Genomic DNA, 18687 nt, shown 5'->3' on the forward strand with positions numbered 1-18687 from the left:
TTGATGAAAATAACGGTGCCTTGAAGTCAAAGTTCATGTCGTTCTAATACCCCTCCCATTTCTTTAATTCAAAATGCCTCAAGGTGTTGTAGGTTGTAGTTGTATGGAGTATAATTCCATATTATAAAGAAATAAATGTATCCATGGGAGGACATTAGCTCAAATGACCGACATTGGTTTCACTTCAGCCCAACTTTACCACCAGTGGGGGAAAAACTTATAAATTGAACTACTGTAATCCAACTGATAGTTTTGAGATGGATGAGTGGCGGGGAAAAACAAGAAATCAAAATTGAGAAAACCTAAGAATGACCTTATAGGTGACAAAATAAATTAGAGTTGATTGAGATAATCTGGTCGCATGCAAAGACATTCATGGAAAAGAAGCTTAAACAACATCCCAATGAACACTGACGCTCTATCTAACATGGCAAAGCTAAGGCCCAAAAGAATGTTCAACAAGGTGGTGATAAGATCTTTAAAAAAAATTAAGAGTGATATGACCTTAAATTGTACAGATGACGAAAAAAGTTCCATTAAGTTGACACCAAATATTTTGATAGCATTGTTATAATGATGGTGGTGATGATGTTGTGGTATGAGGTGAACAAGTCCATACAAGAAATAATACAATAGTAAATGACCAAGGATTTCATAATAGCATGTAAAACTATATCAAGTAATTGACCGAAAAAACTGCCTCACGTCAATATAAGAAGTATGGTTTTCCAAATTGTCAACAAAAAAAACTGATCACTTAACATTTTCTATGCAAGCAATAAACAATTTATAATAAAATTGATATTTTCTCTAATACCAGATGAGTTGCACTGAAATAAAAATCAATTGAAATATGCAGAGAATACAATATATGTGCAATTTCAACATTTGGGAAAGCATTTGACACTTCCAACTGAAGTGTTAAATGTATAGAACACGCAGGGAATCAATAATTAGTAGACACGTTAGGAGAAAGCTAATTTTTAGTATCTTGACAGAATACTTGATTAATTCAATAATAAAAAAATGGTAACAGTCTTATTCTGATGATGTTATGATGCCTAGATACAGATAGGACACTGATATGGCCCATATAAGAATACTTCAGAATGGATATTATGAATGTATAAATTCCACATTCACATCATATTAATTGTGTATCCTTGCCATATATAGGTATCATTAGAGTAACAGAAGTACAAATCTTCATTTATGGAAAATCCAGGACACAAAAATGGAAATGGGAATCCCATCACATATTTGATACCAAGTAACCAGTATTTCGTAAAATGAATAGTGATTTCCACCAAAATACATATAACAATAAACTTTCTACTAGATTTCATATCAAACCTTGTGGAAATGGAAATATTTTGATATTTCTTGGAAATATGTTCAAATTTAAAGCACTAATATTACAAAGTATTCTTTTACTTGAACATTTGTCAACCTATACAATTCGTAAACATAAGTTAATAAAATGGATAACAAAACTATGAGAAGTAGAAAAAGCAACAATAGGACAATCTCTAAAATGTTTTGTTTGCAGTATTTTTATTGTATCCTGAAGACAATGGGTAAGAGTACGTTGAGCATGTTGCAGCATCAAGGTATCATATGCAAAGATATGCACAAGATGAGAAAAACATGGCATCTGATTACAAATGCAAAAGCTGGATGATATGAATGAAGGAAAGCAACAAAACTCAAGATATATAAACATCTCTGACCTGATAGTAACGAACAACATGTTGATGCTGCAAACGTGAAAGTGTGGCTACTTCCCTGAATACCTCGTCATGGTGACACATATCAACAAATTTTACAATGATTTTCAAAAAGAAAATGGTTTATACAACATATGTTATATCGAAAAAAAAAAAAATACATTGGAACACAAATTAATTAATGTGAAGTTTCAATTTCTAAGGAAATTAATGCCTTTTTCAATAAACATACAATAAACCAATTCCATCAAAATGATTTTTTATTTGAATGAACCAATCAAACAATGGAAAAAAAATAGAGATGGCCAAACTGAGAAGGGGTTCACCTTGGGAATGCATATAGAATAGGTAACCTAGAAGGAGAAGTTAAAAAAAATCCTACAATGGTGACTAGAGAAAAAACACCACATGCATACCTCTTTGAGTTGGTAACATTAGAGAGAAAGAAGCAACTCTCCATTTCTTATACGAGTTACCTGCTCAAGTCAACTTCTCTCTTCACCTAACTTCTCCTTTTCCATCCTACTTTTTTTGTTTTGTTTTTGATAGGTAAACAGACAATTTATTAAAGAGAAAAAGAATGTACAGAAGGGAGGACGAGATATCCAACCCAAAAGAAGAAAAAACCACCAAAACAACAAAACACAAAAACAAAAGAAAACTCCTCCTCCTCCAAATTACAAACCCTATCCCATCTAACAAGAACATCCTAAAAAAAAACACCCTTTTAAACACCTTGCCCCCATAGAATAAAAGAGCTAGAACTAAAAGCATTGTGTCCTTGACGTCATTCTCTTTCCCATCGAAGATCCAGTTGTTGTGATCCTTCCAAATAGACCAACAAACGGAAAATGAGGTGATGCTCCACAAAATCCTCTTTGCCTTAATAAAGGAAGAACCCCATTGGGGCTAGACTTCGACTAAGGGTTGGACCGAGCAAGGGAAGCATCCAAACACCCCGAATAAGGAAAGGAAATGATCCAAAATTGGCTTGGCATAAGAACAAGGTAAGAGAAGATGACTCGAGGGCAACCCCATTCGCTTTGCAAAGACTACAAAAGTTTAGCATCACCACTCTCTCCTGATTGGAAGGTCCAAAGTCAAAATAGGCTCCAATGATGCAAACCAAATGAAAATAGAGATCTTGGTCGGAATTTTTGGTCCCCAAATGGTTATGGTTGGAAAGGCTCCCTCATTGGTATGTAATGAGCTTATTTTCCATCCTACTTCTCTTCTTCTATATATATTTTTTTTTGATAGGTAAAAGATCATATATTCATAGAGAAGAAAAAAGAACAAAAAAAAAAAGAGGGGGGGGGGGGGGGACAAGAAATCCAGCCCAATAGAAAGAGAAGATACAAAGAACCTAATCTAATGGACTAATCTTCCAAGTTACAAATTATATCCCATCTAACTAGAAAATCTTCAAAAAACACACCTCTAAACACCTTAAAGAGTTTCCCCCAATAGAATAAAAGAGCTAACACCAAGAGCAGCACAGTAGTTACCTCATTGTCCATCTCCTCGCAAGAAATTGTAAAGTGTGTCATACTCCACAAAATCCTCTTAGACTTTCGAAAAGGGAAACCCCATTGCCCCCAAGTCTCGAACAAAATACTAATTGAGTTAGGGAGGCAGCTGTAAGTGCCAAACAATGAGAAGAAATGCTCTCAAACCCGAGAGTAAAATTGTAATGAAGGAAGATGTGACTAGAGGACTCCTCATCCGCTTTGCACAAGGCACAACAATTTGGCATGATCATACCTTTCTTGATGAATTGATCTAGAGTAGGGAGACGGCCCGAGGTAGCTTGCCAAATAAAAATTGAGATCTTTTTAGGAATTTGTGTGCCCCAAATAGCTTTGGCTGGAGAAAAAGTCTGCACAACTTGAAACCTTGACGAATAAAAAGTGCGGACTGAAAATGCCCCATTTTTCAATGCCGGCAAAAACCTCTTGTCCTCATCATGAGGTCTATGATGAAGCCCCTCTAAACAGCCCAATAAACCTCCCAACTCCCCTATTTCCCAATCGTTAAATTGTCCACTAAAACCGAAATCCCACCCAGTCATAACTCCCTCTCCCGATCTAAAGCATGAAATTGTTTCCCTTTCTTTGTAGAAATTGTGTAAAGTGAAGGGAATCTCTCCATAAGCTTATCTTCACTACACTAACGGTCTTCCCAAAAACGAACTCGGTTACCTCTTCTCATCTTGAAACCACAAACTTTGTAAATGTTGTCAAACCTTTCAGAATACCTTTCCAAACCCCACACCCATAGGCTTCTGTCACGTCTTTGCTTACCTACCCATGCTCCTCACCATATTTGCTACAAATAACTTTTCTCCACAATTCATTGTTCTCCTCCCCAAACCTCCACGCCATTTGCCAAGAAGGGTAGAATTCATCGCACCGAAACCTTGCAACCCAAGACAACCTTGCTTTTTAGGCTTACAAATATTTTTCCAACCAATCATTAGGAGTTTCTTTGAGCCATCTTTGACATTCCCAAAAAGGTTTCTGCAAATCTTGTCCAAATACTTGCTCATACAATGGGGTAATAAGAATAAAGAAAGGTAATAGCTTGGAATTGATGCCAACGAACTCTTACTCAAAGTTAATTTCCCTCCCTTGGATAAGAATATCAATTTCCAAAAAGAAAGCTTCCTACCGACTCTCTCAACTACCAGGTCCGGATTAGCTTTCTTCTTATAAGGAGAACCCAAGGGAAGTCCCAAATATGACGTAGGTAAAGACCCAACTTGAAAGCCACAAGTAGCCGTCGATAACTCTACCAGAGGGACTTCTCCAACTGGGAATACCTTGATTTTTTGAAAATTCATTGGGATACCCAACATGGCTTCACAACAACATAATATATGCCACTCAAGAAACTCAATTGAGAAGTTGAGTTGTCTAGGAACACAAGCATATTAGCTGCAAATTGCAAGTGAGATATCTTTGTCCATTGTTCCCAACCTCAAAACCACCCATCTCTCCAATATCTACGGCTCTAGAGAACTTAAGGCCCAAAGCTTCCACCACCACAATGAACAGAGAAGGGGAGATCAGATCACCTTGTCTAAGACCCAAGAGCTCTTGAAAAAACCTTCTGGTGACCCATTCAACAAAATCGAAAAAGTTACGGAGGATACACATTTCATCACCCAACGAATCCACTTGTTACCAAACCCCATGCATGCGAGAAGATACTTCAAAAAGTTCCAACTTACATGATCATAGGCTTTCTGGAGGTTTATCTTGCACACCACCCCCGGACATTCTAGAGTCAATACATTTGTTGGCAATGAGAATCCCGTCCAAATTTGTCTCCCTTTGACAAACGCGCCCTAAGCTGGACCAATAATTTTATGCATCACCAACTTCATACGAGTAAACAAGAGCTTGGAAATAATCTTATAGATCTAACCAACCAGACTGATGGGTCTAAGGTCAGAAATATCTTCCACCCACCCCCTGACATAGCGGAAGTGTGTAAATCAATACATTTGATAGGTTGTGTTCAATGGAACACTCAAAATCAATTTGAATCAATAGATTCAATTGATAAACAAGCAATGGCTTGAAAGAAAAAATACATAAAGCTAAAAAATAATTAGAAGAGAAAAGATAATTGAATTGATTTTTAATTTTCGGATTTGGAGCTCCTTATATAAATAACTCCATCATAACAACTTATAATCCTACTAAAATACTAAAAATTAATATTCCTAATATATCTATAACATAATACTAACTTTCTAATCCAATTAGAACTCAAATTGGAGACTTCTAAGCACTTCTAATTGTAGTCTAAATAATAACAACAAATTTAAAACAAATTCGAAACTAACAAGGAATTGTACTCCTAACATAACTATGAAATAGAAATCCTACTAGAAACAGAAACAGAAATAGAAATAAAAATCTAATAAAATTAGAAAACTACTTAGAACTATAGATGTCCTACATTAGGCCCCCTTCCTTTGAAAAAACTTGTCCTCGAATTGATCTTAAAGGCCTTTTTTTTTTTTTTTGCTTTTCCATTTATCATTCATTCTAATCCACTTCCAGTGATATCCGTTCTTCAGACTTGGATTAGAGAATATAATTGACCATTGCTTATGATTAGGCAAAATCTTCACATAAACATTATTGTTTATCTTCGTCAAGAGATGAAGAGGTTCACTTTTCTTCAACTCAGTCTTGTTGTAAGTTCTGGCGGGAAAATGATATTTACTAAGATAAACCATGACTAAGTCTCCTTTTTCATACTTCTTGAATCTTCTATCGACACCGATTTTGTACTTGTTAGTAGAGGTTTCAAGGTTCCTTTTTACTTATTTCTTCAATGTGTCATGCTCTTTCAGACTCATCATATAATGGTGCAATTTTGGAAAACTTGCACCGGATACCAAATCGATGTGATGTTGGATATTTTCCATTGGAGGCAATGAATCCGACAATTCTGAAGGAAGAACATGAGAAAATTCCTCTAAGGGTTGCATTTGATTAGAAACTTCAGTAAGAGGGTCTCGGTTGGAAAGTTGCACTACCATCGGGAACACTAGGCTTGCTTCCTTTAAGTCCTCGTTGATGTTGGTAGAAATAAAGTATGTTTCATTCTCCTTGGCTGGTTGGGTAGCCTTGGATTTTGAATGGGAAGGGTGTAAGATCACTTTGACACCATTGTGCATGAAAGAATAGGTGTTGGCTTTGCCTCGATGAGAGACATCATTATCATGAAGCCAATGCCTTCCTAAGAGGATGTGGCATGCTCTCATGGGGATGATGTCACAAAAGAGCATTGGCTTGTCACATTCTTCTTGCCTTCATTGTCCACCCAACCTATAGAATAAGGTGTAGGGTGTTGCGTAGTAGGTAGCTTGAGTACATCGACCATGTAACTTGAAATTATATTTTCCGAACTTCCACTATCTATAATTAATTTGCACAACTTGCCTTGCACTTTCCATGTAGTTCGGAAAAAACTATGTCGAGTTGAAGGATCAACATGTTGTACTGACAATAAATTGCAGATAATACAACTGAGATGTTTACCTTCTTCAAACTTCTCGAATTGGGCTTCCAATTCAGTTTCAGTGATGAATTCTCCTTCACCAACCATGAATGTGGATCGTAGCAAGAGCTTTGATACCACTTGACGTAGCGGAAGCGTGTGAATCAATAGATTCAATAGGTTGTGTTCAATGGAACACTCAAAATCAATTTGAATCAATAGATTCAATTGATAAACAAACAATAGCTTGAAAGAAAAAGAAGCATAAAGCTAAAAAATAATTAGAAAAGAAAAGATAATTGAATTGATTATTGATTAATTTTAATTTTCGGATTTGGAGCTCCTTATATAAATAACTCCATCATAACAACTTGTAATCCTACTAAAATACTAAAAATTAATATTCCTAACATATCTATAACATAATACTAACTTTCTAATCCTATTAGAACTCAAATTGGAGACTTCTAATTGTAGTCTAAATAATAAAAACGAATTTAAAATAAATTAGAAACTAACAAAGAATTGTACTCCTAACATGACTATGAAATAGAAATCCTACTAGAAGTAAAAATAGAAATCCTACTAGAAACAAAACAGAAATAGAAATAGAAATCTAACAAAATTAGAAAACAATTTAGAACTGTAGCTGTCCTACATCATCCCCCCCCCCCCAACCTTAGGGGTAAGAGCCACAAAGGTATTATTGGACCCGACATCTAAGAAGTCTTCCTAAAATAAGTCCTCAAAGACTGCCAAAAGATCAATTTTTATTGTCTCCCAACATGTCTTAAAGAAGGCCATAGTAAAACCATCTGGACCCGATGCCTTGTTACTATCCAATCTCAAAATAGCCTGAAAAACTTCATCTTCCTCAAAAGATCTTTCCAAACATATTCTACCATCACACGAAATCGCATCGAAGTGTAGATTGTCCAAAGTTGGTCGATTTTGTGACTCCTCGAAATAAAGACTCTCATGGAATTCCACAACTCCTTGAGCAATTTCTTCTTCCTCATTCCTCCACACTCCATTGATTTTCAATTTGGAAATAGCGTTAGTTTTCTTTTGACAAGAGGCCATACGGTAAAAGAAACTCGTGTTGTTGTCACCTTCCTTTAACTATGTGACTCGTGATTTTTGTCTCCAGCTTATCTCCTCCAATACCACTAACCTTTGGAAATATGAAATGAGATTCACCTTCTTTGTTCTGTCGTCCTGAATCAGAGGTCCATTTTCCTCTTCTCTATCCAAGGATTTGATCTCTTACAGAAGTGCTTTCTTCTTGATGTTCACTCTACCAAAACTTCCTAGTTCCAAATTTTCAATCTTTAATGAATTTCAATTTTTTTCTGAAAACAATACTCGGTCTATCAATCAAACTGATATCATTCCACCACTCATGTATAAAGTCCTTAAAATTCGGGTGAAGAAGCCAAATGCTCTCAAATTTGAAAGGGATAGTCTATTGTCTACACTCGTCCAGCGTCATAAAGATAGGACAATGGTCTAAGACTGGGTTAAGAATAGTCGATTGAATGATTCCACCAAATGATTTTCCCAATCTGTATAAAACAAAAATCGATCCAGCCTAATTAAAACCAAATTGATGGTTGGACCATGTGAAAGTTCCTCCCGGCAAAGGAAGGTCGACCAAGTCATGTCTATTAACGAATGCCGCAAAACTTCTCATCTTTGAGGTCATCCTAGGCCTTCCAAGTTTTTTCAAAAGAAAACCTTATAACATTGAAATCACCCCCTAGGCACCAAGGTTTCCCCCAATGAGCATTGATGTCATTGAGTTCCTCCCAAAATTGAACACTCTTACAAATGACAAATAGTGAAAAAGCACCAACCATCTTACAAAGGACAAATAGTGAGAAAGCACCAATCAGATCTTCTTTCACCTCTATGAACGCTTGTTACACATAAGAACAATGCCACCCGACGCTCTTATAGAAGGAATGAAGGACCAACCAATATCTCACGAGCTCCAGATCTCATCAATTATCTTGTTATCCGCATGCTCCAATTTAGATTCTTGCAAGGCAACCAGATGCAGTTATACTATCGAAGTATATCTTTAATTACCACTCTCTTGGATCTGTTATTAAGTCTATGAACATTCGAAGAAAAAAATTGACTAACATTGAGAACCATTTGATCTTCTCCCACCTCTCCTCTCTGTCGATCCTTTCAATGGGAACTCGACCATGGATTTCTTCAAATCCTCGAGTTCTTTGGATAGCCTTGGCTTCTTAATCAGTATTACAATTGATTCTAGACGGGGTCTAGGGATTCTCAAGGAAGGGAACACTTTACAATGCCTTGGCAACGTGATAAGGTGATGTAGGACATCTATAATCCTAATTAGAGTTTTAATAGAATTTATATTTCTAACTCTAATAGGATTTTTATTCCATAGTCATGTCAGGAGTACAATTACTTGGCAGTTTCTAATTTGTTTTAAATTCGTTTTTATTATTTAGGCTATAATTAGAAGTATTTATAAGTGTCCGATTTAAGTTCTAATAGGATTAGAAAGTTACTATTATGTTATAGTTAGGTTGGGAATGTTAATTTTTGATATTTTAGTAGGATTCTAAGTTGTTATATGATGGAGTTATCTATTTAAGGAGCTCCAAGTTCGAAAATTAACAAGAATCAAATTATATTTTCTTTTTTAATTACTTTTTAGTTTTATGCTTTATTTTCTTTCAAGATATTGCTTGTTTATCAATTGAATCTATTGATTCAAATTGATTTTGAGTGTTTCATTGAACACAACCTATCGAATCTATTGATCCACACATTTCCGCTACATCATAGGGCCACCTTCTGAAATAACAATTAGCTTCCTCACTAACCCTTAATGCCACCTTCAACAGCATAACAGAATCGCACCCCCTCTTTTCGATGGAGAGACCTACTGTTAGGCATGTTTCTAGCTGTCAACCAGAGCATTGATATACCTCTCGGCTACAAGTGTATCCAATAAAGGTCCAGGACCCATGAGACCATGGTGATTCTCAGTTCCCTTACAACCAAAGGTACCAAAAGTGTGCACACAGAACTCTCCAAAGGTATCTGCTTTAGTGTCGACAAAGGAGATAGGATTAGGTCATGGAAAGATTAGATGGTCTGGGTGCAATCTCTTGAAAAAGAGTACCTTGTGTTTTTCACACTCACGTCCAAGAAAGGGCTATTATCAATGAGTTCATGAATTGAATAGGGAAATTTTATCCTCAAATTTTGATTTTAAGATGAATTCAAATAATTGGGAGATAAATTTAGTTCCTAGTCTTCTCCTTCGACTTGAAAACCATCTCTTAGTCTCTTTGGATGAAGATGTGGTATGTTTGGCAAAAAGGCACTTTCTCAATGAGTTCCTATTATGCATCCCTTCATTTATGTTCTATATGTGATTTTCATGTCTCCCTTATATGGTTTCAACATTTCCTTTATTGCCTTTTTTGTTTGAACCACTTGTTTGGATAGGATTTTGAACCATGGATAGCTTGATAAAAAGTATTGGATAATCATTTAGTCCTACTATTGTGCCAAGTTACTGGTGAACCTAATACCATCTCGTGTTGCCTTGTAATCTAGCACATCATAGTTGATGTCATTACTTCCAAGAACTTGGAATCTCCTTTGATATGTCGAGATCAATTTTTTAGGCCATCCATAACTTGCATACATCAGCCTTGTCTTACCAAAGGCATCTAATATTGAAATTCCTTTCGTTTGACAATTTTTTGGGATATTAGAAAGGAAAGGAACGTGTATGTTTACGATCAAGGTGAGGCAAGATATTCATGCTATATTATCCTATCCATCAAGGTATTTATTTAGTTGGTCGTAGATCATCGAAGAGTTATAAGGGATGCATCTTGAAGAGTTGGTGCCCAAATGAGCTTGATTATTAATTAGGGAGAGTAAACACCACACTATTTCATCATTCCTTGTAGAAAAGACCTAAATAACATTTTCTTTAACTTCTAACCAAAAATCTCTGAATTTCTCTTCATCTTCAAGCTCTTCAATTGTACCATTAACTAGAGTTTGCCCCCACTACAAGAAAATTCTGGCTCCAATCCTGCCCACAGCAATCATCTCCCCAAAATCAAATATGATCTTTGGATCCCACCTTTTGAGGAAGTTAAGCAGTTGCTTTGATCTTTCATTATTCCTTCTTACACTCCCACCCCTAATAGAAAGATTGCACACTAAGACTTCAAATCTCCAATGCTATTTTCCCAATTAAGCTATGTTCATACTTCTCAACCTACCTCCAAAATTATTGGCTTGGGAATCCAACTTCCAATGAACCAAGTAATATTTATGCTTTGTTCCTCACCCATTTCATACTAAATCCTTTGGATATTTTCCACATGCTTGGATACTGAAACCTATGCCATGAATAGGGGCATATAGTAAGTCAGTAAGCTAGAAGAGTACTTTTAATTGATATTATCTTTCCCTCGAAAATTGATAAGCTAGTGGCTCTGTCAATTGACCCAATACATTCTTTGATGAGAAGGAAGGGGGAGGGCATCTATCGTTCAAATGATAGCTAATTTTTTTTTATGGAATGTGAAAGGGCAGGGGAAGACAAAAAAGGGAACTGTCAAATCAATAATTACATCTTATAAACCACATATAGTGGTTCTCCAAATCCAAACTAAGCTTAGTCGACAATAGGATTATAGCCGAGTTGGGGAGCCCAAAAGACAAGGGCTGGTATGCTCTCCCAACAAATGGATCATCGAGAGGGGTCATTGCGATGTGGGATTTAAAGACTGGACTTGGAGGGGGCGGGTTCAATTTTGGGAAGAACTTGATGATGTAGTTTCATTTTGGCAGAAACCCTAGTGTTTGGGTAGCAATTTAAATGTAATTGGGTTATCTTTTGAGGGGAAAAAAAAAAAGTGGATCCAGGCTGACGAGGGGTATGAAATCTTTTGTTGATATTGTGAATCAGAAATTCTTGGTTGGCATTCCCTTGGAAAGGGGGAGTTTCACCTAGTCCAATAACAAACAAGATCGTAGTCACCCTTTGAGTGGGATTGGATATGAGCAGTTCAATCCTAAATATAAATTTGCTTTGTGCCATTTAGTTCATTCCATAAGGCACAAACCATTTTCAATTTTGATGTTGTGCTAGTGTTTACTTTTCACTGTAAATATACCCCATCTGTGCCAAAAGATTACAATTACTGTGAAACCAACAAGAAGGAACTATGGGCAAGTTCATCATAAGCATTCATTGTGAGTGATCAATCTCAAAACCATGTACAAAGAAACACACTTACCATCAAATGCTCCAATAGCAGTTAAGTAGCCTAACGTAAAACATAAGGCATATAAATAACCACATGAAAATGCATTATTATGAAAATGCTTGTGGAGGTGAATGGTTACTAATAGTCCTTTTTAAGATTGCAATAAACAGATTTACCTCAAAATTCTGTCATTAACAGACGGACTTTTGTCCTTAAGGCGAATCTTCTTCACAGCATATTGTCTTTCATCTAGTTTATTTTTGCACAGTGCAACATGACCAAAACCACCATGACCTGCCAATATAAAAGGAAGGCTATTAGTAGAACATAAAATTAAATTGCCAAGGTTTCTTTAGCCATGAAAAAAAAAAAAGAAAAAAAAAAAAGGTTTTTGGTGAAGATGATATACTAGTTGATACCTTGGTTCTCGGACCCTACTTAATCTACACATAAGCCAAGGTTATGACCGATTTAATTTTTTAAGCAGATTCATAATCAAAACATAGAAGGCACTTCACCAATAAAATTAGCGATCTCATTGACATGTTGCCCTCCAAAGCTAGAAAGGATAAAATGTATCAAGATTTTTTTAAGGGAGTCTGGAATACTAACTAATAAGTTGGAGGGAATACAACAACAAAACCTTATCCCAAAGATTTGGAGTTGGCTAAATAAATATTGTTCTTCCATTTCAGTTGTTCAAACTCCAAAGCCAAATCTTCTGTTATTGAGAGTGAGTTCATATTTGCTTTAAGAGTCTCATACAAGTTCCTCTGGGTCTTCATTTCACTCTTTTAGGACCTTTAACTTGAATATTTCTTCTAAGTGGGGATGTTATCAACCTTTGTTGAATATGCACAAACAATCTCAGTCAACTTTTTGTCTTAGTCTATTATCGCCTATTGAAGCTAAGCTAGAACACTTTCCCAAAAGCATTCATTTTGAATTTTATCTTTACTAGTCTTTCCACTCATCCATCTCAACATTCTCATCTACTAACATGATGCTTCTTGATTGACCAACACTCAGCTTTATAAAGCATACCTGGTCTTACTACCATCTTATAAAATTTTCCTTTTAATTTGTGTCTATCACATAATACTCCAAAAGCACGCCTCCACTTTAACCATCAAACTCTAATTCTATAAGCAACATCTTCCTCAAGCTCTCCATCCTTAAGTATAATGACCTGAGAGAAAATTGGTCGTTTCGAGGATTTTTTTTAATAAGTAAAGAAGAATTTTATTAGAAAAATAGGGGAGGTATTTGTAGCTCATCAATTTTAACTAGGCATTCCTCTCCTTGGGTGTCAATGGCAAATTTACACTCCACATAATCAGTTTTCGTTCTACTTACCCTAAATCTCGTGAACTCTAACATGCTGGAGGAAATAAATTGTAAATACAGGTATAATTCAGGGGAAAATGAAAATTTTCTATTGAAAATATCTATATAAGTGAAAAAATAAAAGATGATTCTTTACCTAGTGAACATAGCTCCTCAAAGTCACTTAGATATCGAGAACTTGGAAGAGATGCAGTCTGTGCTCCAAAATCAGAAGTACCTTTCCAGAATTGAGAGTTTGGGGAAGAAATCTATTCAACGGTATCCAATTCAGTGAGAAAATAAATAGCAATGTTTGATAGAATTTCCATAAAAAATTCAAGTGATTCTGGCAATTAAAAAGTAACGGAAGGAGTAACCAACCATAGTCTTCCAAAAAACATTATCAAAGGCTTCATTAAAGAGCAATGGCGGCATAGTGGCCAAGTCCCGCACCCGGTCGGAGAAAATCTAATCCAATTCACCATGAAAAGTATAGCAAGTGTCATCTAGATGGCAAGCAAATGAATCATCAAAATGAAACATAACTACATGAAATATCTACCCCAAGATTGTACAGTTCTGATGTTATTTCTGGCAAAGCATCAGCCAATGGCCCCTTAGAAGCGCAAGCAAGACGTAGCAAATGAACCTAACAAAAGGAGAAGTAGAACTCAACCCTTGATTAGGATTATGAAATACAAATTATACATCAAAAAGAGAGAAGCAAATACCAGAACTAAATTCTTTTCCATAGTGTGAGATTCTTGATCATATAACACAGATGCAGAAGACAGCGAATCTGAAGGCTCATCATCACTATCATCAAATTTTGCTATCTGCTCCTTGAAGATAGTTCCCTGTGAACAACAACAACAATAAATAATAACAATTGTTATACTGACACCAGTGATAATAATATCAATAATTATAATGGTTTAAACTTTGAAGTATCGATATCAAGGTATGCCTCGATCAGTTGAAAGAACAAGACAACTACACAGACACATTACAAGACAAAATGCCAAGGAAAAACTTTTCCACAATAAGATCAGCATAAGCTTAAGAAATAATATCCACCATGTATCCGTGGTAATCATTGGTAAACATGTTGAAACTCAACCAACCGGTTGAGGGTTCAAACAATGGTATCCAAGAAGACACTGACAAATCATGTCATTTTCATCGTGTTTTTCGTTTTTTTTCTTCAGGACATTTTTATTTTTTTTTTAAAGTAAAGAACTTTATTGAACATGTGGTTGAGATAACCAGCAGAAACAAGTACAAACAGAAAGGGAAAGAAAAGGAAGAGAAAAGCCAACTAAGTGTGCACAACTAAACTACAAACCCATTCCCACCTTCCCACAAAATCGTCAAACAAAACATCCCTAAAGTCGTTGTACACCTGACACTGAAAGAACAGGCAAGCAAAGACTGAGTGGAAAATTGAATCTACATTCTCCTCTCAGTCTTCAAAGCACCTTCCATTCCGCTTCTTCCAGATACCCCAACAAATAGCAAAAGGGACTAGTCTCCAAATCACTCTTTTTGCATAAAAAAAGGAATCCCCCCAAACATCCCAAGATTCAAAGAGCAACTGCACAGACCTTGGGAAGCAACCCGAGACACCAAACAACCTTGGGAAGGACCCCCAGACTTGCCGAGCAAAGTCATAATGAATAAGCAAATGATCTGTGTTTTCCTCACCTCTTAAACACATCAAGCACATGTTCGGTCAACAAAACCCTCTGCGCAAAATCTGACCCAAAGTCAAGATTCTCTTCAAGGAGGCACACCAAATAAAAAATGCCACCTTTGAAGTAACTCTTCAACCCCAGACTGCTTTAACCAGATAACGCATAGGCAAAGGTTAAACCAAGCAATCATAGAAATATCGAACCGAAAAAAGCCCCGATCGAGTCTCCTTCCAGATCCAAGAATCCCTCACATCCTCCCTTAACACTACCTCTTGTAAACATCCCAACAAATCCGCCACGCCTTCCAACTCCCAGTCATTTATATTTCTTCTAAACTCGAAGTACCACCCTCCATCCCCCCCCACCCACCCACCCACACTCACCCACCTTGGGAAACTGAAGCACTGGCTATTCCTTTCATTCTTATTTATTTTAATCGACCTATGGAAGTTTCATTCATTTGAGCAAGAACTTTTATTCCAAAATGCACAAGCAAAAATAAATAAATAATCACAACATAAGTATGTCATAAGGTCCAATCTTTTGCTCAACCGAAGATCCAAGAGGTTCAGGCTGATCAGGGGAGATTTACAGGTTCTAATTCGAAGGAAAATTGTTTCGTGGTCTGAAGAGCAAAATCCAACTTAGTGTACTGGAATCTTCTGAAAGAGGAGGTTAGATCCAGACTCAAGAAGGAGAAGAGTAAATGGAAAATGAAACTGGAAGTGCATGCTTGGGGTAAGAAGAAGATGATTATCATCGCCGAAAGCAAATCCATAGCAGTAGAGGTTAGTTTCACTCAATGATAGGACATGTAGAGGTTAAAAGTTGCAATGTTGTTGCAATGATAGGTCTGCCAACTTCTCTTTAGGTGCTCAATAGGCAGTGACTCAAATCGAGGTGAGGTTGGGGACTGTAGTCTCGAGGCCCATGGGCCGGAGTCAAAAAATAGTGTAGGTGGGCTTCTAGTTGTGAATTCAGATCGTGTTGGTGGGATCCCTGTTGTGAATCTAGTAAGTTTTTACAAGGCTCAATCGTATGCGGAACTAGACCCAATAGTTTCTGTTGAGGGCAAGCCTGTGGAGATGTATTTTGAGGCCTTTGGGCCAATGGAGTCATCCCCTATTTTAGAGGTCCAGGTAGCTACGGATCTCAAGCAAAATGTTAGAGAGGTAAGTTGCAGCAAGGTATCCATTGGACCACATGCAAGGGGTACAGTAATAACAGGAGATGGGCTAAACTTTTTCATTAAGGATTTGGTTTTGTTGGGGGAACTTTTTGTAACGAGGACAAAAGACGTAATAGTTGGTGCAGGAAGTTGTTCGAGGTTGGGTTCAGTGTTCGATTTCCAACTCTCTTCTCACATAGGCGAACCCCTCCTTGATCTAGTTTGGTCGACAGGATCTTTGGTAAGTCACTTCTCGTTGAAACTAGGGCTGGTTATGCGTGAGATAGGGTCTGATCTCAGTATTTTCAAATCTTTCTTGGACAAAACCCTGAGAGCAATTAAGGAAGGTAATATGATTAGTCTTGGGGAAACGGAGGCGAGCACAACAGTTTAAACAGGCTATAGTTGGATTTCGGAAAGGATCTTGGATCTGGGTGTTTCATTGGGGGTCTATTTGGATACCTCGATTTAGGAAAAAGGAATTTTGCTAGCAGCAAAATCCTTCAGAGATTCAGTGATTGAAGAAAGGATTAGAAAGTTAAATCTTACAAGGACAGAAGCTCCAATTGAATTGGATTTTTCAGAGAATTGGGTTGAATGTTTTTCATCCCTTAGTTATTCTTGGTCGGTAGAGAAGTAAGACGGGATAGAGAAGTTGGGGTTAAATTCAAAAGCTAATAGAAATAAGAAATTGTTTATTGTCGAGGAATTGGAGGTTCTGGGGAGGAAGAATGGACAAGTAATTGGCAATCAAATCTCAAGCAAGGGAAAAGGGCGCAGACCATCAGTTTTTAATGTTGTTTAAAATATTATCGTGGAATGTCAGGGGTTTGAATGTCTTAAAGAAAAGAGTAGTGATTAAATCCATTATTAGTAGAGCTTGAAACCTTAGATCATTGCTCTTTAGGAATCGAAATTGGAGGTTGTAAATCAGAGGGTGATTTCGGATTTATGGGGTAGCAAGTATGTGGGTTGGTGTTTTGTTCCAGCTATCGGGACAGCTGGGGGTATTATTTTGTTATGGGATAATAAGAGGGTGCTGATGGAGGATTCATTGTTAGGTGTCTTTTCTGCTTACAATTTTGTGCAGGTTAATTGATAACGATTTTAAGTAGGTGTTTACAGGAGTTTATGAGCTATCGAAGGATAAGGACTTTGTTTAGTTCTAGGAAGAATTGAATGATGTCAATGTTTATTGGGTTTTGTCATGGTGCATTGGAGGTGATTTCAATGTTATCCGTTTTTCTTTTGAAAAGTTAGGGGGTTCAAGGATGACATTGAAGATGAAGAAGTTTGATGAGTTTGTCCAGAGTAATGAGTTGGTGGATTTACCTTTAAATGGTAGACAATTTACATGGTCTAACAACCAAGGGGTACCAGTCTTGAATAAACTTGACAGGTTTTTAGTGTCATCAAGTTGGGATGATCACTTCTAGATTTTTCTTAAGAATCAATTCCTAATCCGGCCTCAAATCATTGCCCAATTCTCCTTCAGATGGGCCTAATTGTTAGGCGACCGTCTCCATTTAGATTTGAAAACATGTGGCTTTTGCAAGAAAATTTTGAGGATCTAATCGAGAATTGGTGGTCGTGTTCGAACTTCTTAGGAAGGTCATGGGTGGTGTTCTGGTTGAAGCTTAAATTCATCAAAGACAAACTCAAAGAGTGGAATAGAGAGGTGTTTGGGAGAGTAGACATAAAGAAGGAACTCTTGATGTAGTTGGAGGAGCTAGATATTAGAGAGGAATTGGGGCCGCTTTCCACGGGGCCTAGAGCGAGGAGGGGTGTTATTCAAGAAGAGTACAACAAGAAGGTGAATATGGAAGACGTGTGTTGGAGACAAAAATCGAGGATTCGATGGCTTAAGGAAGGGGTTGGCAATACCAAGTTCTTCCATCACATGGCTAAGGCTCATAGGAGGTTTAACAACATTTCTAAAATTAGAATTGGGGGATGTTGGGTAAAAGGCGAGGCGGAGTTAAGGAAAGGGGTGGCCGATTTTTATGCCAATTTATACTCTGAAACACACAATGTCATACCAAAATTGGATGGATTGCACGTCGATAGAATATCTAAAGCACAAAGGTTGTGGTTAGAGAGACTCTTCAAGGAAGAGGAAGTTTGGGATTCTATTTCTAGCCTTTGCTCAGATAAAGTTCCTGGGCCAGACGGGTTCACTTTGGGTTTCTTCAAGAAGAGTTGGGTTACAATCAAGGTGGACTTGTTGGCTATTCTAATTGATCTTTTCGAGAACGGGGTGTTAGATATAGGATTGAATTGTACGTTTGTGACTCTAATTCCTAAGAAAGCGCGGGGGGGGGGGGGGGGGGGGGGGGGGGGGGGGTAGAAGACATTGAGGATTTGAGACCAATTAATTTGGTGGTAGCACGTTTAAAATCATTTCTAAATTGCTCGCTCGCATTGAGAATGAAAGAGGTGTTATCTAGGATCATTGATATCAGTCAAGG

The 18687-nt window shown here is 37.0% G+C and overlaps 1 protein-coding gene across 6 annotated transcripts in view; it reads right to left on the minus strand.

Annotated features, from left to right (window-relative positions):
- Window positions 1-18687, minus strand: part of GCN2 (protein kinase family protein) — a 73314-nt gene that overhangs the window by 34995 nt on the left and 19632 nt on the right. For all 6 annotated transcript variants that reach the window (XM_086429312.1, XM_086429310.1, XM_086429314.1 and 3 more), the window contains 6 exons: window positions 14089-14214; window positions 13920-14006; window positions 13739-13825; window positions 13515-13626; window positions 12208-12325; window positions 1731-1785 (listed from right to left, as the gene is read on the minus strand). In XM_086429312.1, coding sequence (XP_086285438.1) covers window positions 1731-1785; window positions 12208-12325; window positions 13515-13626; window positions 13739-13825; window positions 13920-14006; window positions 14089-14214 — 585 coding nt within the window. The remainder of the gene's footprint in view (window positions 1-1730; window positions 1786-12207; window positions 12326-13514; window positions 13627-13738; window positions 13826-13919; window positions 14007-14088; window positions 14215-18687) is intronic.

Source organism: Akebia trifoliata, chromosome 16 (assembly GCF_017979445.1).
Source record: "Akebia trifoliata isolate Shusen 1 chromosome 16, ASM1797944v1, whole genome shotgun sequence".
Lineage (NCBI taxonomy): Eukaryota > Viridiplantae > Streptophyta > Magnoliopsida > Ranunculales > Lardizabalaceae > Akebia > Akebia trifoliata.